Here is a 27,042-nt window from a genome sequence, read left to right on the forward strand (position 1 = left end):
TTCTATATATATTTTTGGGGACATAATTATCGTAAATTTAACATCTTGTTGAGGTCAAGATATGTAAATAAACTATAATGCCCGCCACCAGGCTTGTGAGCTCTCTGCATTGTTTTGTATTTTGGTGAATATTTTAAGGATTTTTTTTGTTAATATTAAGTCAAACCATTTTTTAGAAGTTGTACAGTTCGCTCAGAAGACCAGTTGCCGTGGATGAGTTTTGCACTTGGAGATTTTTGATCGATTGCATGAAGCCTGGGCTGATGGTGTGTGGTGAGGCCTAGTCAGGCCTAGTCCTGAGCAAGACCTGTGAATACTCCTTGCTGTGACAGGCTGGATTCAACTAAAACAATTGAATCCCTTGAGCAATTTACTGAGGAGAAATATCAACTTGCCCAGATGGAAATGCCACAAGCAAGCTCACCAAGTAATCTTAATGGAGAGAAGAAGAAGAAGGCTAAGAAAAAGTGGCAAGCTGTTGCAGTTGATGCCACCAAATCAACTCCTAAAAGACCACGCTCTGAAGAAGAATTAAGTGATGAGGATGAAGCTGATGGGGTCAAGGAGGTTGAGATCGGGCTCCTGAAATCAATTAATGATAGACTTGCTAAACTGAATGTGTTGGAGGTCATGATGAAAGACTTGAATCAACTTAAAGCTAGCCTTGAATACAGTCAGTGGCAAATTGATGAACTGCTGAGTGACAATAGGAACCTCAAGAAATCTGTGCAGGATATGGAGAGTAGGGTGAACGTGCTTGAAAAGGAGAACAAGCGCCTGTCAGAAACCCTGCTTGATCAACAGTATAGTTCTATGAGGAACAACTTGGTTTTCTCAGGAATTGCTGAGGAGGACAGTGTTGATTGTGAAACTGTTGTGAAGACCTTCATGACTGATGATGTGACCTTCTCCCGAGTCCACAGAATGGGTAAAGTATTGAAAGACAGACCAAGAGCCATTGTTGCCAATTTTGAACATTTTAAACATAAGGAGCTTGTGAAAAGTCGAGGAAAACAACTTAAAGGCACAAAGTTTGGAGTAAATGACCAATTTCCCCATGAAGTCATCAACAGGAGGAAGGTACTCTATCCCATAATGAAAGAACACAGACTTCGAAATGATCATGTCACTTTAGTGAAAGACAAATTGTACATAAATAATCAACTGTATCGTGACTCCAAAACAACTCCCTGGTTATTCTGATGTGAATGGATATCTGATGCAGGTCTTTAAACTATGGCACATTCAATGATTCAAATTGGTTCTGTGAATTTAAAACTATCTAAGAAGGGATTACATATTGCACACATAAATGTTTGTAGTTTACCAAATAAAATGAATGAGATTTGTGACATGTTGAAAATCAATGATATTCATGTTCTAGTTATTACTGAGTCACATCTAGACAGTTCTATCACTGATGGACAAGTCCATGTGGATGGGTATAATTTTATAAGAAAGGATAGGAATCAGAATGGTGGAGGTGTGGCAATGTATATTCAAACTCATCAGCCTTTTAAAAAGAGAGATGATCTAACAATGAATCACCTTGAGGCTGTATGGGTACAGATACATCTACCTTATCAAAAACCTCTAATAATTGGATGTGCATATCGACCCCCTTGCTCAAATGTGAACTATTTAGATGACTTATCTACTAGTCTAGATAATGCAACTAATGACAATAAGGAAGTGTTTTTTTTATAAATTTAAATTTAAATGTAATTTTTCTATATTTAAGATTCCAAAGAGACCACCTAGAATAATAGTAAAGAGAAGTTTTAAAAGATTTAATTGTGAGGAATTTAAGAGGGATTTAGCTGCATGTCCCTGGGAATTAATATATTTAGATGATAATTTAGATCATGCCTGAATGTTTTACTGAACTTTTAACTGAAGTGATGAACCGGCATACTCCAGTTAGGAAACAGACTGTTAAGGCTTGTTCTGCTCCATGGATAGATGATGAACTTAACAAAGCATTTATGGAAAGAAATGAGGCAAAAGCTACATTTTTAAAATCAAATTTAGAATCTGAGCAGCAGATCTATAGAAAATTACGCAACTATGCATTGAAATTAAATCGCAGTAAGAAGGCCTCTTTTTATAAAAAAGCGTTCATGGGGTGTGGAAATGACTAAAAAAACATGGAATACAGTCAGAGGATTGTTGGGAACAAATGTTGCACAGTATCCATCATTTGTTGAGGAGAATGGAAGAGTGATTACAAAGCCTGTTGATATTGCCAATCATTATGCTGCTTATTTTGAAAACAAAATTAACAGACTAAGAAAAATGATTGATTCTTCCAGTTCTAAAGAAACTCTCAATGATCTGATTGATAACAATATCATGTTAAATAAAATGTGCTCATTTTCCCTATCCTCTGTAACAACTGAGGAGGTTATGAAATTGCTAGAGTCACTTCCTGATGGGAAAGCTGCAGGTTATGATTTAATGGACAACAGGTTATTGAGGTATGCTGCACCTCAGATTGCTGCCCCCTTGAGGTATTTGTATAATTGGTCAATTGACACTGGTCACTAACGTAGAGTGTGGAAGGAAGCTAAGCTATGTCCAATTCCAAAGAATAGTAAAGAACCTCTCTCACCTGAGAACAGTCGGCCCATTAGTCTTTTACCTGCACTGAGTAAAATACTGGAAAGCATAATCAGTGCTCAGATTTGGTCATATATGGAAACTAATGATTTATTCTCTGCCAATCAATGTATACCGTAAGGACCATTCCACGGCGACTGCTCTCATTGAGATGACTGATCAATGGCTAGAACAAATTGATTTGGGAAAATATGTTGGTCGCGAGTACAAGCGGCCGAAATGAGTTTCCTCCGCAGGGTGGCTGGGCTCAGCCTTAGAGATAGGGTGAGGAGCTCGGACATCCGGGAGGGACTCGGAGTAGAGCCGCTGCTCCTCCACAGCGAGAGGAGCCAGTTGAGGTGGTTTGGGCATCTGGTAAGGATGCCTCCCGGACGCCTCTCTTGGGAGGCATTTCAGGCATGTCCAACCGGGAGGAGACCTCGGGGCCGCCCCAGGACACGCTGGAGGGATTACATCGCCCGGCTGGCCTGGGAACGCCTCGGGGTTCCCTCGGAAGAGCTGACAGAGGTGGCTGGGGAGAGGACTGTCTGGGCTTCTTTGCTGAGGCTGCTGCCCCTGCGACCTGGACCCTGATAAGCGGAGGACGATGAGACGAGACGAGACGAGACGAGACGAAAATATGTTGGTGTACTATTTTTGGATTTTAGTGCAGCATTTGATTTGGTAGATCATAGAATATTATTGAAAAAGCTCCTTCATTATGTGTTCCAACAAACCGCTCTTGACTGGATTCATGCTTATTTATTTGAGAGAACACAATCGTTTTTTATAAATGGATCTTATTCTTTTCCTCTGAATATACAGTGTGGCGTGCCTCAAGGCAGTTGTCTTGGGCCTCTCCTTTATCTGCTGTATACAAATGATATTTCATATGCTCTAGTCCGATCAAAAATGACAATTTTTGCGGATGATACTACTGTGTATGTACTGGGGTATTCATGTGCAGACATACAGACATCACTGCAGCAAGATCTAGAGACGATTAAGGACTGGGTTGATATGAACAAACTCGTACTGAATATAAAGAAAACAAAAGTAATGCTTATAGGTTCTGTGAGGAACAAGCAAACACTGCCCTGTTTACAGCTCATGACAAATGGTACAATGATCGAACAAATAGATGAGACTAGACTGTTAGGTGTTCAACTTGATAGTCATCTGTGTAATCTATGTAAGAAACTGGTTCAGACTGCTGTTATGGTTGGTAGAATAGCCAAATATTTATCCACAAAAATATTAAGACAAGTGACCCACGCTTTAATTGCGAGTCAGGTGAATTATTGTGCTGTGGTTTGGGGTAATGCTGGAGTGGGAGAAATAAGTAGACTCCAAGCTGCACAAAATAAGGCTGCAAGAATTATTCTTAGATTTCCAAATGATACTCCTATTGAAGAGCGATACAAAATACTAGAGTGGTCGTATATCAGGGACATAATAGCTAGAAATGTTCTTCAATTATTTCATAACTTACATGTTAAAAAGAAGCCAAGACTGTTGATAAGCAGGTTCCAGCAGGTGAAAGACAGACATTTAGTCAGCACAAGAGCAGCTAGCACAAGTGATTATGTTTTACCCAGGACTAGGCTTATAACTGGTAAAAGGATGTTTTGTTTTCGTGTTGTGAAGTTATGGAATGGTTTACCTGATCTCATTAGGAATTTACCAGAAAAATATTTTAAACAAAACATTAGGGGTATTTTTTAAGGAGTATTTGAAGTTTTATTGTAACTGTATGACTGTGATTGAGGGTATAGCTTCTATGTAATATTATCTGTATAGGCTTTGTTGTGTGTGTATAATACCATCCATGTGTTGTATGTATGTTTTTTGGTTTGTGTCTGTTCTATATTGTATTGTGTTTCAGTTATACTGTATTGTGTTTATTTTGTAATGTTTTTATGCTATGGACTCTTGGAAGAATAGCCCAAGTGGGCTAAAAGAGATCCAAATAAACAAACAAAACCAGTGACGTGAGAGGTCAGGAAATTCATTCATCTTCTAACCACTTCATCCTCTTGAGGGTCGCAGGGGGGCTGGAGCCTATCCCAGCTGACATCGGGCGAGAGGCAGGGTACACCCTGGATAGGTCGCCAGACTATTGCAGGGCTGACACATAGAGACAGACAACCACTCACGCTCACATTCACACCTACGGACAATTTAGGGTTATCAATTAACCTAGTCCCCAATCTGCATGTCTTTGGACTGTGGGAGGAAGCCGGAGTGCCCGAAGAGAACCCACGCTGACACGGGGAGAACATGCAAACTCCGCACAGAAGGGCTCCCACACCCGGGATCGAACTGGCAACCCTCTTGCTGTGAGGCGACAGTGAAACAAATATAAAGAATGCACATCCTCTGAATGAACTTACTTCAATCGGTGCTGACATCAAAGGGAAAACTTAAGAAATCAAGATTTGTCACACATGATGTATTGCTGCTCCCGTGCTTTATTCCCACACCAAACAAATAAGCAATGTTTCGCCTCACGTAGGAGGCTTCATCAGGTTACAGAGTAAAGGGCAGTCCCTCTTTTTATAGCATGTCCTCCAATAAGAGTGAGGCTATCTGGAGACCTACAAAATACATATAGGAATAATATTATTTCTCAATCAATCAAAGATGCATTTTAACATGTTTTTCACAGATTCAATTAATACATTTATGAAAAAACATTTATAAAAAACATTTATAAAAAGAAAAAATATATACATATGTATTATTTACAAAAATGGTCTAATATCAAAGTCCAAATTCATCCCATGGGGTTGGAGTGTCTTTAATTTATGGATCCAGAATGCTTCCCTTTGTTGTAGTAGTCTGGTCCGATCCCCCCCCTTCGTGGATATTCCACTCTTTCAATACCAATGTACCTCGGGTCAGGAAATTGTACCTTATATAATTTCATGTCACAAACTGATTTGCTTGCTTGATTGTTGGTTTCAGTTGAACATTCCTCTGAATCCGCAGTAAAGTTAATTAAAAGACGTAAATATAAATGAAGAATTCATCTTTAATGCTGATAAGCACAAGCATAAAACAACCTCAGGCTAAATTTAAAAGCTGATAGCTACATAAATGTCATTGAGTAACTGTGCAGTTCACAATCAAAATGGTAGATTATTTGTTTCAAAAATCAAGACTGTTCAATCATCAAAATAGTCATTAGTTGCATACATAGAGCTAAACCATGTGGTCAAAAAAACATGTGGTGAAAGAAAAATACAACAATTAAAAAAAAAAGATGCTTTTGTTGAATTCAAGACCATAAATATTTTTGCATGACATTAACAAATTCCATAGAAAATGTAACATAAAACCATGCTTTAGCTGTCATTACATTAACTGTGTTAAACAAAAAATTAGTTATAAATATGAATTATAAAAATGTATTACATTTTAAATACATTTCAAATCACTGTTGAATAAAATTGTAAGAAACCGTTCTCTAAATAGACACTATTGATAACACAGCAAAAGCTACTTATCCAGTCAGTGACAGTCTTTGGATCCCCACTAGAAATCTGTCAGCATGTTTGCCATAGCCAGCAGTGTGAGGGACAAGACTGCCAGTGAGAGCACTGTACGATGAGGAGGACTACTCGATGTTGATGACTCTGAAAATAATTAGTAAAGCAGTTGGATTAGTTGATGCAATCCTTCAAATCGGCAAACAGATTGACACTTATTATATTAACATAAAACTTTCTTAAAAAGTAGCATAATGGGTTCAAAGGCTGCCACAAGTAAACTCAACAAACAAAAGCCATATCTATATAATTCATTTGAATTAATTTATGTTGTCAAACTACGTCTCGTCAAGAGAAATAAATAATTTTCAACACTTTCTTATTAATGCTAAAAAAATCTTTAAGACGAAAACATCTATTTGTTTTCTATGACACATCATAAAAGTTCTGTATGTAACTTTCAGAAAGTCCATGATTTTAGGGAGACCTCTCTCATTCAGTATCCTCCATAGCTATGACAACAAGTGACTGACCATCATTGACCTGCATCATATTGATAGCATACTGGAAAATAAATTACAGTCATTTAGAATAACGTTACTATCTGTGTGTTCTTCTTTTTCATATGGACTGTTGGCTCCATGATACTAACTAGCTTAGCTTTACCACCTTGGAAAGCATGGACGGCAGCTCTGGAGACAAATCTTCAGTCAGCAGCTATAACAGCTTAAATTAAACAAGCGCAAACCTAAGAGGTAAATGAAGGTCAGTCTCCCAGTTGCCAAAACAAGTGTGGACTCTGTGGTGGGTGCCAGTCATTTAATGATGTCACTTTCTTGGGTAACGTTAGTTAGTATTGCACACTATAGCAGTGTGGTGGAGAGAAGTTTGCCTAGTGGGCTTTCTGACAGAAAAGGTTTTCTTAGTTCAGGTTTATCATATGCTTTGGATTTTCCTAGAAACCTTTTTCCCAAGTTCTTTACATAGAGGTCCCTCTATTGGCTGTTATAGGCAACCAAGAAAGTTGGGGAAGGTCTGTATTTTTATTACCTTACAATTCGTTCACCTGTTGGCAATCATAAACAATTACAAAGTTACACACAGTATTTTTAATGGCAGTTCCCACTGGCTTTGTTTTCTGGAGGATCATTAACGTCCATGATGTGGCTTGACACTTTTTTTATGATGTGGCTAGACACTTTCTAGCCACGAGTATAATACACCGGGCATCTTCTCTCCTTCTCTCTTTCTCTCTCTCATGTCCTGTTACTGCATCTTGATAACTCGGTCGTACTGCATATCACTAACTTGGCCTCTTCTCCGGAGCCTTTGTGCTCCACTGTCTCGCAGGTTAACTTCTATCACAGCGGTGCCTGCATAGTGTGACATGTGGTTGTGCTGCTGCCGTGGTCCTGCCAGGTGCCTCCTGCTGCTGCTGTTATCATTAGTCATACTTCTACTGTTATTATACACATATGAGGAGGATTATGTTCCTGGCGGAGCCCGCCCACCCTCGCACATACCCCCGAGGCTCTGGTCTCCCTCTCCGCGGAGAGGGAGGCCTCCGTGTTTGAGACAGGTGCGGGCGGCGTGAGGGTTGATGGGCAGTGTGAGGCATGTTATGTCTGGTCAGATTCTCCACCAGAGCCCAGAAGGCATCTACCTCCCTGCAGCACATACTCTCCACAGCTGAGGACATGAGCTGGCAGTTCCCACACAAGCACCTATCATACAAAACATTATCAGGAAATCTTCGTATCTCTCTCTCTTTCCCTCTCTCCCCTGCGGACGTCAATACACCGTAATGTGGAGTTATAACACGCATAGCAAGATACGTCTGATACAAGCTGATATTTGCGCATTAGTTTCTGTTATGGGTAAGTAGCATTAGTTATCTAATACTGGCAGAACTATTGGTAGCTTTGTTATAACCTAATATGTGATGGCAAACTTAATGTTGTGATGTGAACACAGCGTTAGACATCGTTAGCTGTCGTTAGCTAACGCTGGTCACTCACCAAGACACCTACCCAGTTCTCCACTGGTTCTCCTTACACCACAGCTCTATTTCTCTCCTGTGGCTGTTATTTCTCCTAACCCTGATCTGTTCCTGGTCTCTTGGACACCTAGCAGGCTCATAATTATAAGCCTGTGGGCTGTCGTATGCACATGAATGTACATTTTCAACCTCTTCAGTCTCAAAACTAATACTGGGATCCATGTTTATTAATGTTACACTCAATCAACCTCGGCCGGACTACCTTATGCTATGTCACTTCCGATTAGTGGGTTTTTAGATGTGGAAGCAAAATTCACTCACAAAAACGACCCCAGAAATCACTGTAGTGTGTATATGTTTTTGTTTTTGTTTTAATTGAGTTTCTACATCATTTCCCTGCACATTTATTCACCATGGTCTCCAACCTGCAAGTTGGGCTTTAAAGGGTTTTTCTGGGGGGAGTTTTTCCTTATCCGCTGTGAGGGTCCTAAGGAGAGAGGGATGCTGTAAAGCCCTGTGAGGCAAATTGTGATTTGTGATATTGGGCTTTATAAAAATAAATTGAAAAATAAATTGAAGTGTATTAGTGTTGTTTTTCTCTCTGGCATACTTGGTGAAACATAGTCACTAAAGGCAGCCAATAAGATCACACAAATCTTTTGTATATGCTATGACCTTATTAGTGATATCTATTATGTTGATTTAAGGCACCCTCTTTGTAATCTTTATATTGTGTACTACAGTGAGAATTGAATGATATGAAAAACTTATGGGCAGTAATGCTGCCTGGTACAATATTAAACGATGCAGAGCTGCTAAGTCCAGCACTGAGTTGTGACTTCGCGTTGCTTGCTGCTGGAACTGAGGACTTATCTTTGAAGACAAAAGTCATGTCAGTAACCACTGATCCCCTCCTACAATGACAGGGAGAAAGAGAAGCACTCTGAAATAGGAACTTGATCAATAGCAGACAGTACCCCAACAAAAAATAATAAGTGTTAGAAGGTTTGTCTTATGTGAAATTGTTGACAATAGAGCGACTGAAGCTCGACGGAAAGACGTTCTGACAAACTTTGTTGACCTAAAAAAGAATTTAGCTGTTAGTTAAATGTCATTAGTTAGAAGCAGCAATGGGGTAACTTGGCAATAAAGCAAAGCCCAGGGATGTATCCATCTGTTCATGTTATGTTCAAGCATGGACACCTTTGAATTTAAGGGAAACCTAACTTTTATAGTGGTTGTGGATAGTTTTTCTGTGCATGCATACATACTGTAGCAAAACTACTGGTGTTATACTTGGGCTGTTACAGTAGCATCTTATGAGTAACTGCTGCAACTGCTTTTTGTTGCACTGTCATGACAAGTGACCTGAGTTGATAATGCATTTATTCTGGATAGTACTTTTTGGTCTACACATTTCCAGGGACTACCCATTTTAAAAGTAAATTTTTTCTCACTTTTAATAATAAATAAATAAGATGTAAGTATGATGATCTCATAAAAAGAAATAAGTTTGCTTATTTTTGCTGAAAAATGTCTCCTAAATACAGAACATTGCCTTCTTACCTCTGAGACCACTGTTGCAGACAAATTCTTAAATGCTGTGGAGGAGGAGTTGGAGAGATCTGATGTAAATGTTTGGTTGAGAATAAACTGAAGACCCAGGGTTCCCTCACTAGATGAAGGTGGGTTTGTTGATAGAGTGGTGGTGGTGGTTTCTGCAGCTGAAGTGACTGCAACATCAGTGGAGGCAGCTGCTGTATTGGGAGCAGATGTAGCAGTGGGAGCAACTGCAGTAGAGGCAGCTGCTGTATTGGGAGCAGGTGTAGCAGTGGGAGCAACTGTATTGGGATCAGGTGTAGCAGTGGGAGCAACTGCAGTAGAGGCAGCTGCTGTATTGGGAGCAGGTGTAGCAGTGGGAGCAACTGTATTGGGATCAGGTGTAGCAGTGGGAGCAACTGCAGTAGAGGCAGCTGCTGTATTGGGAGCAGGTGTAGCAGTGGGAGCAACTGTATTGGGATCAGGTGTAGCAGTGGGAGCAACTGCAGTAGAGGCAGCTGCTGTATTGGGATCAGGTGTAGCAGTGGGAGCAACTGCAGTAGAGGCAGCTGCAGAACGGGGAGCAGTGGTCGGAACAGCTGTAGTAGGAAAAATTGTGGGTGAAGATGTCGGGGTGCTAACACCTGTAATGATAAAAGACAGTGATGAAATACAATAAGACTGTTGCAGCAGTTGGGTCACAATGGATTCCATGTAACTAGGAAAACAACTCTTACTTGTTGCAACAATGGTTGACGTATTCAGTGGAAGAGAGAAGTTGGAAGTGTTGGACACTGCCTGCACCAGAGCTGCTTCCACAGAACTTGTTGTTGGCACTGAGCTGGCGTTATTGAATATCAGTTCAGCATCTACCACAATGGAGCCTCGACTGCAAGATTAAACATTGTTTGGTTACTGTTGTTTTTGTTTTCATTGTTAATTGTGATAATATGTGACCACAATATCAAAGAGATGAAAAGCAATTTTCCGTATAATCAAAGATCATTTCAAGTATAGATTAGAATTGCGTTATATCTATATGGTACATTACTCGTATGCTCATATGTGCAGTGAAAAAAATACTGCTTCCAGTCTGCATTTCTTATCTCTTTCTGGTGTGACTCAATGCAGATGGGGTCACACTAATGCAGAGTCCTTCCTCAGCCCAAAACTACATTTTAAAGTTAGCTAGATAATTAAAGACGTGTCAACAATATGAGTTATCCAAGTCAATGTGGTACTTTCCAAATCTAGTCTTTTCAGAACAAAGCTTGCTCGTTATGATTCTATTCCTCCATTACAGCTCTGCCAGAAAACTCTATATTAGAAAACTCCACATTATAAAATGGATGGTTCCTGTCCTCATTATGATTGGCTTGGCAATGTCAGAAGCAGTTTTAAATAACTATAAATACACAGCTGTGACTGCATTACAGTGTCAGTATTACTGTGCCAGTAAGTCGCCTATTGCCGTATGGGATACAGAGGTCATTTGCCAGCTGGAGCCCAAATGATTTATCATCTGCCAGGACAAAAAAAATCAGAAGTGAAACACTGTCATTCAATGAATGCAAAAAGAAAAAAACCCCAAAGATGTATGTTCCAGCAGCAAGGGAACCCACTGTGGCCTGCTGTTTAAAAATACTTGGCATTGCTGCCACCCAATCCACCGGCCTTTTATCTCCATCCAAAACTGACAAAGTACACCAATGATCTGTGGTAAGTTAATGGTGTAACTTTATCTGGCTTGCATGTTTTTAATTGAAGTCTATCATGTTCACGTTTCTCCAGCTTGCTGGCGATATTGTTTCTGGGTAACACTTCATTTGGATAGAGTATCTACAGATGGTTTATAGTAATATTTCAATGACTTAATATGATTCAACAACTAAGCTGTTTGATTTTGTCTATAGATGTTTATCTATAGAGTAGCCTATATGGGACAATTAGCTACAAATTCTCATAATAATCAAGTTGAATTTGAAGTACTCACTTAACGTACGCCACATAGGTTGAGAATAGTTTAACTAAAGTATTCTGAGAATATGTAGGTATGTTCATTCATTGTCAGATATACTCAGGAGATAATCTGTTAAACATCTGCAGAATAAAGGGAGACAGATGAATTGTTGAATCCCAGCTAGTAGTACGTTTAAATGTTACAAACATTCTATAAACTATCTGTAGGTGGACTATTCATGTAAAGGGTTACCAATTTGGTTACTGTATAGCCTAGCAAGCAAATTGGCTGCACTGTAACAAAAATTATACTGATGTCAAGTGACAACAGCTCGTTACCAGTGGTAGATAATTATGTGGCTACAAAATAAAGAAACTTTTCTTCCTTTCTCCTAATTTTAGGTATACTAGAGCCCATGGGGGTAAAGTTATCTGGCCCCATGCCACAGCTTTGTAAAGCAGCCAACACTTTCAACTGCGTCTGTGTGTTGCAGAATGAAAACTGTGGATTTTGGTGGGCATCTCTAAGATCAGAGTGGGGATAAGAGTGGATAACTTCAAAGATAGTATGCAGAGGACCAATGATATTCTAAACTGGCATATGAGAATGTGAATATTGTAATGAAATCAACTTAAAAATTTGAACCTACCCTTTAAGTGCGGTACAGAAAAAAACAAACAAATAAACCAAAACAGTGTCACACGTCTATATCAGGCTTTGGTGTGGCTTTTCAGCAAAACAACCTCAGAATATCAATAAAATATGTCCAACCAGCTGATATGACAAATGATTAAAATGCTTTTAAAAGTGTAAATTAGAGTGCATCATTGTATACCTGAAAGATTTGACAACGGATCGATTAAAGAGTGCACCAAATTCCTTTGTATAGACCTCATCCAACTGTAAGAAAAAAAGAAAAGAAAAGAAAAAGTTGAAATAAAAATCCAGATACTATTGAAATAATTCTAATAAAAGGAAGAAATGATGTACCTTAAAATCTTTATGACTAAATAAAGGTATAAAATAAGTCTAGTCCTAGTATGATCATACTAGGTATATGGCATGTCAAAGTGAGACATTGTAGTTGTAGTTTCTATTTCAAACTTAGAAAACAAACTAGAAGTAATTTTGATATTAACATAAATGTCTTATATAAGAAAACATATATATTTACAGCTGTAGTTACTCTGTTGGAGACACTCTTGAAGCCTGGTGAAGATTGATTCAGAAGTTCTTGTGTGAAATTTTCCAGTAATTTGAATCCTAGGGTGACTTTTGGTGCTGATGATGTGGCAGCTGCTGTAATTACTTCCACAGCAGATTTAGTTGTTGGTGCTGCAGACGATCCTTGCACATGTGAAGTTGAAGGAATATCATGATCAGTTGTTCCCAGTTGTGTTGAAAATGATATTTCTTGTGTCACAGTTGTGCTCACAAGCATTGAAGCTGCAGCTGTTGAAGTGGATTGATCTGGCAATGACGTCTTACTGACTTGCACTGATGTCATCTGTTGCCCTGAAGCCGTGTTGACTGTTGCCAAGGTCTCAGTGACAGGTGCTGAAGTTGCAACGCTTTGTGGTGAACCTGTGATTATTGGCAAAGCTGAAGCAGCCGGTAATGAGCTTGACCCCACTGGTGGGGACGTTTCTGAAAGTGGGAATGAAGTGGTGCTGACTGATGGCAAACCTTCAGTCAAGGGTACCTGACTTGAAGCAAGTCTGGGTGAAGTTTGAGGTTTTGAAGCTGCAAGTGTTGTAGCTGACTGATCCAGAGATGAAGTCTCACTGACTAACGCTGATGTAGTCTGTTGAACTGAAGCCGTGTTGACTGTTGGCAAGGTCTCAGTGACAGGTGCTGAAGTTGCAATGCTTGACCCCACTGCTGGGGAGGTTTCTGAAAGTGGGAATGAAGTGGTGCTGACTGTTGGCAAACTTTCAGTTCAGGGTACTTGACTTGAAGAAAGTGGGAGTGAAGTTTGAGTTATTGGAGATAAAGATGATCTGACTAAAGATGAAGATGTCTTGACTGACTGTGAAGTTGCTACGAGTCATGTCGAAGATGATGTTAGTTGTGTCACACTTGTGCTGACAGATATCGAGGCTGCAACATTAAATTACATTAAATATTGTGATATTTCCCTTTGCTGTAACTGTACATGGTATATGTTTGTGAATACATATTTATCAAATGTATTTATTGACTAAATATCAGTTACCTGTGAAATTAAGCAATGCTATGATATGTACAGAAACTAAAAACAAAAAACAAACAAACAAAAAAAACTATTCAAATAATTTTAGATCTTGCCTGTTAGGGCTTCAGTATTTATTACCTGTTGTTGTGTTAGTCGTGTTTTGTGCTGTAACTGATGTTGACTCCAACAGTCCTGCAAAAAAACAGAAAGGTTATTTTTGTAAGTACTGAATATTACAATTCTACACCTTCTCCCTCCTTCTCCTCTCTCCTCAACACCCTCAAAAGCATACACTTCAACAAATACCTGCAAACAGGAGAATGAATATCAGAGGTTCCATGTCCTCCGTGTCTTTTCCCTGTAAAAGGACAATACATAGGGAAGTCATTATAAATTAGTTTTACCTTGGAAAAAAACTGATTTCATCTCAAGATCAATCTACTGGAAACAATCACACGCTACAGTGTTACCTCATAGCAGCTCCAAGGTAATATCTCAACAGGAATGAATTGGACCTGCTGTCCCCATTTCACCAGTTTTACACATTTTGCAGTTCAGTCATTTAATGGAAATGCCATTCACTAATGATACAATAAGTACAAACATGAATTCAAAACCATCCCAAAATTATATACATGGGTGTTGCTCAAGTGGCACATAGGCCTATAATGCAAAATAATACAGGCCAGTACAGATTTGGTTCTCTAATGATATGACCAACTTGATATTAAAAATCACATTAGAAATGTCCTTTGATAAAACAGTATTACTGAGTACTTTACAAGTGGCACAGCTTAGGAAATAAAGGACCTTTCATGAAGCATCACGACATTTTCAACTGACCAATGAATGCATCCTGAAGCTGCTGAGCAGACCATGTGGTTCAAACTTTGGGAGAGTTTTAACCCTCACCCTGATACTTTTCTGATATGTAGGTAGTGTGTGAAATAGGGTATGGTGAATGTGCTAGGAAAGGTAGTATCGGCACGGTCACTGCCTGGAGCTCGTATAAATGGAGCCTGGGTTTGTTGAAGGTGGCGGTGCTGTTTTGGCTGAGAAAGCCATGTGTAATGTGAGGGAAAGGAGGTTATTGGGTTGGTGCAGGGAGCAGTGAGAGCTGGCATTAGGGGAGTGTCTCTGGGACGCCAGAGATCAGTGTCTAGTCTCCTGGAGGTGTCGTGGGACCAACTAGACGAAACACTGGTGAAAGGAGGTTCCCACCTGATGACCCCAAAGCAGGTTAGTTATCATTGCTCACTGGTCTGTATAGTTAAGCCTTGCCATAATAGCTTATCATAGGGCTTAGGAGGTTATTCACTGAGTGCTGATCCTTTCTCTAGAGCACAAATTGCTTGTGTTTATTTGAACTCAATCACTAGTAAAACAGGGGGGGCATATTCACAAAGTTTCCTAGTACAAAGAGTTGCTCCGAGTTACAAACTTCTAAGAAACATTTTCAGAATTATGACTTTTTCTAAGAAGTTCCCCTGACATTACCAGTATAACACTGTACTGGTAATGATAAAAATTGTTCATAAAGCTCTAAGGTGGTCCTAAGGTAAACAGAAAAGCAGGGTAGAGAGGGATTTTTAGGGTGAATGGCTCCCAAAAGGTTTAAGAGTTTCTTATGCAGAGGAAAAATGGCAGAAAGAAAAAGAGGTAGGAGAAATAATACTCTATGAACTTAAATAAATGAAGTGGATAAGAGAAACACCTTCAGTTCAACACAGCGCAGAACAGTACCATCACAAAGTACAGTGTTAAAATGGACCAAATAACTGAGTCAACACACAAACCCAAGTGTTAACAAAATATGACATATCAGTAACATATTAGAAAGCCATTGTGTTGCTGTGCATTTTCCTATTTTTTCTGGTCACTTAGATTGATTATGCTCTGAATGAGAAATACAAACTGAAGTGATACTGGTTGAAAGTTGATGACGTATAATAAGGTAAATTAAACAAAGCACTGAAGACCAGTGCCAGATGGGCTGAATATTTTCATTCTCTTACCTCAGTAAAGTAAAAATTTAACTCTGCAGCAAAGTTGAAAAAAATACCATCAGTTGTGTGTTATTTAATGGATGTCACAAGTTGACAAAAGCTGAACTCAAAGCTGGCTGTCTTCAGTAAAAATCAACAAGTGAAAGGGTGACTGGGAGAACTGGACTCTGCATGAAATATGGCTAATATACGAATCACTCTCATTCAGACACTCAGAAACCTGAACATATTTGTCAGTGTTAACACTCACCTTCCACTTAGTCATTTCTCCAATCATATCTCCTACTCATTATCTCTTTTGTAAAATCCCAGCTGACGGGATTATGGTCCCATTATTTTACTACCTCGAGAAAGCATTTACAACAACACATGAAGAACATGAACTACGAACATGTGAACCAGGGATTCAGGGATTCTTGCACAAGGTGGCATGTTAAATTATTTACCAACACATGGCATAATGCAGCAACTTGAGAAATAAAGTAAACACAGCATTAAAGAGCAATGCCAGTATGTGCTGAACATTTACATTTTACCTTAGTGGAGTAAAAATTTAACTCTGCTGCAAAATTGAAAAACACCCACGTTAATGGATGTTAGAAGTTGACACAACCTCTTTCAAATATGTTTATTGGGAAACCAATCAATAAACAGTGAAATTGACAATCGACAGTTACGTTTCCTGTTTTTGTTTTTTTTACAGAAACAGAATAAAATAAAATAAAAAAAAAATAATAATAATTCCACAAACACAATCCCTGACAAACATGACAAGTGAGACAAGTAGCAAATTATAAGCAAACAAAACCATCATCCAAGCAAAAACCAACAACAACAAAAATAAACAACAATAGAGCATACCCCCCCCCAGGCCCCCACCCACCCAACCCTCCCTAGGAGTGCATTTAAACTAGAGTCTCAGTTAGATTCTCTTTTGAGATGAGAGACCAAAGGTCGCCAAATTTTATGAAAGTCCTTCAATTTATCTTTCAGAATAAATCTAATTCTTTCCAAATGTAAGGTGTCTGTCAAGTCAGTCAACCAGTGCTTGAAGGAGGGCACCTCTTTCTTTTTCCAGTAAAGTAAGATCAGTTTTTTTGCCGTTATAAAACCACACGCCAGAAGACGCTGCTGTGCAACATTTAGCCTCCGTAACTCATCTGATGTTCCCAGAATTATTAACAAGTTGACACAACCAACACAGACAACTATCCTTCTTCAGTAACAAGCAACAAGTGAAAAGATCGCTGTGAGAGAGCCAAAGTTTGGATTTTTGTTAACTGGCAGGACTTGTTTTGCTTCATTACAGTGTCCAAACATATCAGGAGATCAAAATGTCACTAATTGAAATGCACCCATCCCTGAGGCTGACTGTACATGAGGGACACTCGAAGAGATGCTTTAAACACTATTGAGTAATGGAAATGCCCTTGGGTCTATTTCAAATATTTGGATTTTATGAAATACTGACCTGTCGTAATAAACAGCAGACACCTATTTGTTTAAATGGCATAACTATGCTACAGTGACAATAAAGGATGATGGAAAGAGGAACCACAAATGTAAATTTTCTTGGTATTCAAAATGATTCTGTGTAAAGGGGTGTGCTTTAGAGGAGCCAGTGACAGGATCACTGACAAATGTTTAATTAGACCAAGATATGAAACTGTGGCTTAGGGTTAAAACAGTGATAGCCTCCCTCCAATTATGTCGTTATCATTAATGATGAGAGTTAATTACATAGCTCAATATGGTCACAGTGCAAAAAACAAAAAAAAAACAAAAAAAAAAACAGTATAGAAAGAACAAGATTTGTACAGTGGGAATCAAATTAATTTGTTTTTTAATTATCTTTACTCTCATTTAACTATGTGTTTCTTTTTACATCAATTCAGTTATAACTGGGTTTTAAATGTAATTAGTATTTGTTGCATTACTGTACTCAGACTTTCTTCGTCCCCGTTAATCTGATTTAGTCACTGTGTTTAACTTCTAATAAACATTTGTTCAGGTCTTGTTCTAACACGTTAACATAAAATCTCAACAACTCAATCCTTCTCCAAAGCAAAGGGTTGAAAGTTTCCTGTGAATGATGTTCAATAAAAGGTGGTATGTATTTAAGTCAGGTGTATGAAAGACAATTTATGGTTGCTCCTCAGCAGAGCAGCTGAGTGAAATGTGGACAGTGTGTATTCTACAGTCCGATATGCTAGATGGACCCATTTCCCTCATCTCATGAAACATGAGAAACACAGATTACCCAAGTGACCGCTACACAACAATGATGGCGACGAGCTTAAAAAAAAATGGCAAAGTTTTAACTTTGTTGTCACAACCATGGGCGGATTATGAGACAATGTGCCCCTGGGCACAGACATGAAGGAGGCCCCACCACCTCTCCTACATAGGCACAAGACACACAAACCTAATTTTAGTTAGGCCTATTTTTGTTATTCTGCATCTGTTTGTAGTAGCTGCGCATCTCTCTGTGATTTCATGTGTCTTTAAGTTTATTCCATGTCTCTTTCAGCACTTCCTCCTTCTCATTATAAAAGGTCCCTTAGTTTGCCCAGACAGCAACAATTGGCAGAAGAGCCATCCCAGAGATGACAAACTTGACTCAAAGTTACGGGGAGCAGCAGTTCAGCTGTGAGCTAAATAGTGCAACAGAAAATCTAGAAAGTTGACAAAAATCTATCTCTAAATAAGATGGCAACAAATTTAATTATTAGTTGGTGACATCAACGATGTGAGTCACTGCCCAATGATGCAGTGCCTGCAGTGGCAATACTTTCATAAATCTTACTGCCTGGCATCAGTTATGCTGGAGCATCTGAAGAGGAGGCTGGTTAGCTCTCTGGATGAAGAAGACTTGTCTCTTGCTAGTTTGCTTAATGGTAAAAGCCATGATTTGGAGGATTAAACACTGACTACAATATGCATCAGTGTCTAACAGGATATTAGGAAGTGTAATTTCCTCTGTTTTACCACAGCTAGGCAAAATTTCAAACCCAGGAAATTATTTATAAGGGGCACAGGTTCGAACAAACACCCTGACGCAGACATGAAATTTTATACAAATACAACAGAATTTTATTTAACATCTTTTTTTTAAAGGGATAAGTCCAACAATAAACATTTTTGGATTAAATACACACCAATACACTCACTAGTTTGCTACAGGAAAACATCCCATCCACCTTAACGATGCAAAAACCCAACTTAATACAGCAATAGTATTGTCCAACACAACCCACAGTTGATCCAAAGAAACAAAATGTCTAAGGAAATAGAATCAAAAGAAACAAGAATGGAAATACTCAGGCAAAACAAATCTTTAGAAATGAACAAACCAAAGCAAGCAAAAAAGCATCATAATTAGAAACAAATAATTTTAAGGAAAAGAAAACACATGCCAGTACATTATGTAATTGGATGCATCAGTGTGGCGCACGCGGACCGGGCCGCGGGGCTTAACACATGATAGTGTGGACCCACACAGCAGGAACTTAGTTGCAGGTTAACATTCATTGAAAGGCGCAGTGAAAGCCTGTGGAGGCGGGTCCGGAGACAAACCGCCGGAGGCTGTGAGGTTGCAGGCGGAGGCCCGAAACAAAGCCCTCAGGGCTAAGAGAGCTGCAGTGTCGGACGCGCCGCTCTGCGGTGCGCACTCGGGCAAAGGCGCACCTGCAAAGCACACACACACAGACCCCAAATCAAACTTATGAATATGCCCGCAGTGAAACATGCATTAAAATAATTAAAACGAGCATATACATACCGGAGCTCAGAGGCACAGCTTCCTCAAAAGTGAGGAGGATGACAGAGAGTGAGCCACGGTTCACGGTTAAGAGACCATAAGGAGTTACATTAAGCTGTGGATGAGATGAAAGCTGCCGGAAAATTTGAAGATAAGCCGGCCTACCTCCAGAAGTGAATCTGCATGATGAGGACAACTTCAGCCCACACGCCACGCCACAAGGCAGAGGGGCAGAACGGTTATAATGGCCACACACAAAGACAAGCAAAGCCACGTCGCATAGGCCAAACTGCGGACCACGCCAAACAAAAACACCAGCCCTGCGTTCCAAATCGCATACTTCTGCTATATACTTTTAGTATGTACTGCAGCTGCCCTTAAAAAGTATGTAGTGTAGTATGCAGTGTGCATGCAGTATGCATACTATTGGGACACACTACATCCGCCATCACATCGCTCCCTGAATTCCGACCCTCTTGCTCACTTCCGCCGCCGTCCGTAGCGCCACATTTGAATATTTTATGTTGTTGTACTTCGGAGATGCAGCAAATCTCCTCTCGTCGAGCTCGCCAGAGTCGTGCATACTGTCGGAGGTGCCGGAGAGCTCTGTTGCTGTTATGTCGTCATGTATGTTGTTGTTTCTAATAAACAGTCCCAAGCCTATTATTAGTGACCTGTCTATTGAACTAGTCACCAGTAGGCATATTAACCCCTTCACACACAACTCTCTGTTGCTGGCAGATGTTTGTTGTTAAATATATTTACAGCTATGCAGCTGCTGGTACTATATTCTGTCTGCACGTGAGGCAGCCTTACATTCACATTACTTTTATTTGTAGTGTGACTTGCACATTCTTACTACATTACTTAATATGTGTTTGACTTTTACTATTCATATATTTACTAGTCTATACTGCTCATACCTGGCCCATAGTGTATTCATATTTAGTCATATTCATTCATTATTTATACCACACTTACACCACTGCCTGTACTGGTAGAATCTTCTATATTGTAGTCATAGTTGAACCCTAACATTGATTATACTGTAATCACAGTAAAGTTGAATGTTGTAACCGTGTTCTTGCAAAACTGTATGATATGTGACAGTATATAATCAGATCATTGCAGTCCTAATATGTAGTGTCTTAGTATCTCAAATTAAATAAACCATGTATGAAAGGAAGTGTGGGAGTTGGTTGTACACGCAGCTCAGTGTGACGTAACTTCCGCTGCGCAAAGGATTGTGGGTCAGAATGGCCAAAGAAGCATGCTGACATGCATACTGCGAAATGTGACCGGATGTAGTAGAACATCCTGGTACTTTTGGCATACTGCATCTGACATACTATGTATTGGGACACACTAATTCTTTTTCTGGCATACTAAATAGTATGGTAGTATGGGTATTGGAACGCAGGGCAGGATCCAGGAAGAGACGAGAGTGCTGAGCAGCAGGCATCTGCCCCGATAATAGTTCTGCCAGCCCCGCCCAGCAATCAGGGCGCAGGCCATTCCTGAGCCTCACCTGGCCTGCAGGTACTGAGGAGGGAGAGAGAAGGGCAACGATTCCATTCTGTCACATAAACATACGACAACACATGCCCCGTCACGCAACTGTATCTTCTATAGTTTCATGCTGCAAACTCATTGACTGATTTATTGTTGCTCTAGCAACTTATGTTGTCCATGACAGGACCCGATTTCTGTTAAACATTGTGTTGTATCAGCAGAAAACTTCATTAAAAGACACATTTTTGAATTAAATATTTATCTTTATTGTTTGTATTGTTAGTTAGCACATGCATAAAACAACCTCCAGCTAAATTTAAAAGCTGATAGCTAAATAAGAATCATTGAGTAACTGTGCACTTTACAATACCATCAGTTGATCGTTCATTTCAATGATCAATAGATTATTGTGATCAAAATTGTACAGTGCAGCCGTAATCCATGAAGTCATTTAGAAAAACAAATACAAAAGAAACACCCCCCCCCCCCCAAAAAAAAAACCAAACCCAAAAAACAACAATAAAAAAATAAATGACAATATGTCCTTTACAATAGTAAATGGATGTGTTGCAGGTAAGACAATAATTATTTTACATTAACATTTACATAATAACAAATTCCATACAGAATGTAAGACAAAACAATGCTGTAACTGTCATTACATTAACTGTGTTAAAACATGTCGTCGTCACATTGTATCACAAAATACTTTTAAAAATACAGGGTAAAAATTAAGTACATTTTAAGTACAATTCAATTCACAGTTAAATAAAACGGCAAGACAAAATTATTTGAAAAGGTATCTCGACATTAAATGTCGAAATAAAAGTAAATGCAATAAAAGTTCTCAAGTGCATATGTTTTTATCTAATGGCACAGTATCTGTCAATTGCTTTTGCAAGTGTGCGTCTTGTCTTGCTCCACTTAATCACACTGCAAAAGCTATTTATCCAGTTATCGACAATGTTTGGATCCCGCTATGAATCCGTCAGCATCTGTGCCATAATCAGCAGTGTAAGTGACAAGACTGCCAGTGAGAGCACTGTAGGATGAGGAGGACTACTTGATGTTGATGTACCTGAAATATTAGTAAAACAATTGCATTAGCAGGTGAAAAGAGAAAAAGTATCCTGGGCTACTGCAACAATCACGTTTTTTTTTTTTTTTAATCAATCCTGATATAATCTTTAAAATAGTACTTACTGATGTCCATCACTTGCTCATCTTGCAGAGCAGACATACTTTCATTTTTACAAATGGAACACACTACACTGACTCTAAGATATGACACTTACTAACTGCAAGTGTTCTGTGATGTTTTCTCCCTCAGGCATAGATATTGAAACAGAATCACTACAGGCAGCCAGTGAGATCACACAAATCTTACAATGTCTATTTATTATGACCTTATCAGCAACTTTTAACCAAATTTAATTTGTGATAGGTCTTAATGATTCTGGGTTTATGAGTCAGATCACACTGTCTCATCAACACAAGCAATTATATGGCGTTCCATGTAGTCCAATCTTTACCGTTAACGACATAACACCACATATTAACATGTCATTTAATTTGAACAGATTCATTAACATTACTTAAGGCAGTTGCATAGTTCATACTACATCTAGAATAGAATGATATGAACCACTTACAGACAATGACGCTGCCTGGTACAATATTAAGAGATGTGGAGCTGCAGGTAAGTCCAGCACTGAGTTGTGACGTCGCGCTGATGACTGTTGGGAGTGAGGACTTATCTTTGAAGACAAGAGTCATGTCAACAACCACTGATCCCCTCCTACAATGACAGGGAGAAAAAGCAGCACTCTGAAATAAGAACTTGATCAATAGTAGCCAATACCCAAACAAAAAATAGTAAAGTGTTAGAAGGTTTGTCTTACGTGAACGTGTTGAAAATTGAGCGATTGAAGGTTGATGGATAGACCTTCTGACAAACTCTGTTGACCTAAAAGAGAATTTAGCTGTTAGTTAAATGTCATTATTGTTATAAGCAGCAATGAGGCAACTTGGCTGAATGGCAAAGCCCAGAGACTTATCCATCTGTTCATGTTAGGTTCAAGCATGGACACCTTTGAGTTTAATGAATTTAATTTTTAATTTTTTAGTGCTTGTGGATAGGTAAAGACATTGCTGCATCTGTTTGTTTTGTTGTATTGACATGATGGGTGACATGAATTGATAAAATATTTATTGTGGAAGGTGCTTTTTGGTCTAAACATTTCCACAGACTACTTCTCTGAAAAATAAAAATTTGGTTTCACTTTTAATATCTGAGATGAGTATGCTTCTTTTTGCTTTAAAATGTCTGCTATATACAAAACATTGCCTTCTTACCTCTGAGACAGCTGTCGCAGACAAATTCTTATATGCTGTGGAGGAGGAGTTGGAGAGATCTGCTGTAAATGTTTGGTTGAGACTAAACTGAAGACACAGGGTTCCCTCACTGGATGAAGGTGGGTTTGTTGATGCAGTGGTTGTAGTCTCTGCAGCTGAAGTGACTGTAACATCAGTGGAGACAGCTGCTATACTGGGAGCAGGTGCAGCAGTGGGAGCAACTGCAGTAGAGGCAGCTGCAGAACGGGGAGCAGTGGTCGGAACAGCTGTAGTAGGAAGGGTTGTGGTTGATGTTGTCAGGGTGCTAACACCTGTAATGATAAAAGACAGTGATAAAATACAATAAGACTGTTGCAGCAGTTGGGTCACAATGGATTCCATGTAACTAGGAAAACAACTCTTACTTGTTGCAACAATGGTTGATGTATTCAGTGGAAGAGAGAAGTTGGTATTGTTGTTATACTCCTGTATCAGAGCTGCTTCCACAGAACTTGTTGTTGGCACTGAGCTGACATTATTGAATATCAGTTCAGCATCTACCACAATGGAGCCTCGACTGCAAGAGGAAATATTGTTTTAGTAATTGTTGTCATTTCTATATTTTTTTTTAATTGTTAATTTTGATAATATGTAACCAAAATTATATCAAACAAATGGAATGCAATTTGCTTTAAAACCGAGGGTCATTTCAAGGATAGTCTAAATTTTCCAAACTATTTTAGTACATTACTCATGTGCCCATATGTACAGTGAAAAAGTCATTGTTTGCTATAAGTATTCCTCCTCCTCCTCACAATACAGAGTACATTATAAAACAAATATTTCCCGTTCTCAATTATGGTTGACTGAGCCACATTCAGAGCAATTTTAAATTTCTCTTTAAACACACAGTTGTGACCGCATCACAAATTCAGTGACAACAGGATAAGTGAGAATAAAAATTGCCAGTGGTAGATAAATATGTGGTTCCAACAGACTGCAAAATAGTGAAAACTTTTTCTTTCTTTCTCTGTACTTTAGGTATACTACAGCCCATGGGGGTAAAGTTCTCTGGCCCCATGATGCCACAGCTTTGTAAAGCAGCCAGCACTTTGAACTGCGTCTGTGTGTTGCTTGGCAAGAATTCTGAAAAATGTCACAAAAGAAAACTGCTTGGTGGAAGAATGTTTTTTTTTATCAATAACTTATTGCATTTTTGTTGCTGTGTGTTTATTTTATAAAAGATTGCCAGGTATATGTTTTAACCATTTTATTACTCTGCCACTTCGCTGATCTAGAATCACTGTAAACCACGGGTTATTGGTCAATTTTGGTACTGGACACAACAACTGTGAGTAACCCTTCAAATGACTAATGAACAATGCTGAAGCCTTGGCTGAACTTGGCCAGTAAGAAAATTGGATTTTGGCTGGCATCTCTGAATCAGTGAGGGGGTAAGAAGGGATCACTTCAAAACTAGTATGCAAAGGAGTGAAATAAAATACTTTGAATATGCACATGGGCATGTGAACATTGTACTGAAATAAAATTTTAACGTACTCTATAACTGCAGTAGAAAGCAAAGATTAAAACGTAAAAACAAACAGAGGCACGCCATGATAACAGGCTTTCGCGGAGCTTTTCAGAATAGTATCTCAGAGTACTTCTGAAATATGCTTTTGAAAGTGTAAAAAAAAAGAGCAACACTGTGTACCTCAAAGATTTCACAACAGATCGATTGAAGAGTGCACCATATTCCTTTGTATAGAGTTCATCCAGCTGTGAATGAAAAAAAAAAAGTTACCACAAAAATGATAGTTTCAAAGTGATCCTGGAAAATAGGAAACTTAATATGTTCAGGACAATGTTAAACGTATGAATTAATTCCTGGTGTGGTCACCCTAGGTAAGAAATTAAACTGTGATCTTAAGTCAAATTTCTTAAATGACACAACACTCAGTATACTTACAGCTGTAGTTACTCTGTTGGAGAAACTCTTGAATTGTGGTGAGGATTTGTTTAGAAGTTCTTCTGTAAAATTTTCAAAAACTTTGAATCCCAACTTCAACTTTGGTTTCTGTAGTGTCGCACCTGTTGTAATAATTTCCAAAGCAGAACTTTTAGTTGTTCGTGCAGCAGATGTTCCAGGCACAGGAGGAGATGATGGAACATCAGTGGAAGCAATGGATGATAAAGTCTCACTGACAGATAGTGTTGCATTCATTGGGAGTAAAGTTGTCATTATTGCCATTGGAGATGTCTTGAGTGATTCTGAAGTTGCTACCAGTGGTGTTGAAGATGATTTTACTTGTGTCACACTTTTGCTGACAGGTGTCAAAGTTGTAAGCGTGGAAGTGGTTTGATGCAGAGACGAAGTCTCACTGACTAACGCTGATGTAGTCGGTTGCACTGAAGTTGTCTCTGTTGTTGCCAAGGTCTCAGTGACAGGTGCTGAAGTTGCAGTGCTTTGTAGTAAACTGTTAACGATTGGCAAAATTGAAGTGGCTGGTAGTGAGCTTGACCCCACTGCTGAGGAAGTTTCTGAAAGTGGGAATGAAGTGGTGCTGACTGTTGACAAACTTTCACTTTGGGTTACCTGACTTGAAGAAAGTGGGGCTGAAGTTTGAGTTATTGGAGATGAAGTGACTGGTGATGAAGATGTCTTGAGTGACTCTGAAGTTGCTACCAGTGGTGTTGAAGATGATTTTACTTGTGTCACACTTGTGCTGCCAGGTGTCAAAGTTGTAAGCGTGGAAGTGGTTTGATGCGGAGACGAAGTCTCACTGACTAAAGCTGATGTAGTCGGTTGCACTGAAGTTGTCTCTGTTGTTGCCAAGGTCTCAGTGACAGGTGCTGAAGTTGCAGTGCTTTGTGGTGAACTTGTGATTACTGTCACAGTTGAAGTGGCTGGTAATGAGCTTGACCCCACTGCTGAGGAAGTTTCTGAAAGTGGGAATGAAATGGTGCTGACTGTTGGCAAACTTTCACTTTGGGTCACCTGACTTGAAGAAAGTGGGGCTGAAGTTTGAGTTATTGGAGATGAAGTGACTGGTGATGAAGATGTCTTGAGTGACTCTGAAGTTGCTACCAGTGATGTTGAAGATGATTTTACTTGTGTCACACTTGTGCTGCCAGGTGTCAAAGTTGCAAGCGTGGAAGTGGTTTGATGCGGAGACAAAGTCTCACTGACTAACACTAATGTGGACGGTTGAACTGAAGTTGTCTCTGTTGTTGCCAAGGTCTCAGTGACAGGTGCTGAAGTTGCAGTGCTTTGTGGTGAACTTGTGATTACTGTCACAGTTGAAGTGGCTGGTAATGAGCTTGACCCCACTGCTGAGGAAGTTTCTGAAAGTGGGAATGAAGTGGTGCTGACTGTTGGCAAACTTTCAGTAAGGGTTACCTGACTTGAAGAAAGTGGGGCTGAAGTTTGAGTTATTGGAGATGAAGTGACTGGTGATGAAGATGTCTTGAGTGACTCTGAAGTTGCTACCAGTGGTGTTGAAGATGATTTCACTTGTGTCACACTTGTGCTGCCAGGTGTCAAAGTTGCAAGCGTGGAAGTGGTTTGATGCGGAGACGAAGTCTCACTGACTAACGCTGATGTAGTCGGTTGCACTGAAGTTGTCTCTGTTGTTGCCAAGGTCTCAGT

At 39.3% G+C, this 27,042-nt stretch overlaps 1 protein-coding gene across 1 annotated transcript; it reads right to left on the bottom strand.

The window, feature by feature from the left end:
• Positions 1-21,584: 21,584 nt before the first annotated feature.
• LOC144462476 (uncharacterized) lies at positions 21,585-26,763 on the bottom strand. The gene is made up of 7 exons (XM_078166273.1): positions 25,363-26,763; positions 25,108-25,172; positions 23,819-23,970; positions 23,415-23,725; positions 22,961-23,025; positions 22,712-22,857; positions 21,585-22,137 (listed from the first exon to the last, which is right to left on the bottom strand). The coding sequence occupies exons 1-7, from the start codon at positions 25,642-25,644 to the stop codon at positions 22,037-22,039; spliced, it is 1,122 nt and encodes a 373-aa protein (XP_078022399.1). The 5' UTR covers positions 25,645-26,763; the 3' UTR covers positions 21,585-22,036.
• Between the last annotated feature and the right edge of the window lie 279 nt (positions 26,764-27,042).

Source organism: Epinephelus lanceolatus, chromosome 3, assembly GCF_041903045.1.
Source record: "Epinephelus lanceolatus isolate andai-2023 chromosome 3, ASM4190304v1, whole genome shotgun sequence".
NCBI lineage: Eukaryota > Metazoa > Chordata > Actinopteri > Perciformes > Serranidae > Epinephelus > Epinephelus lanceolatus.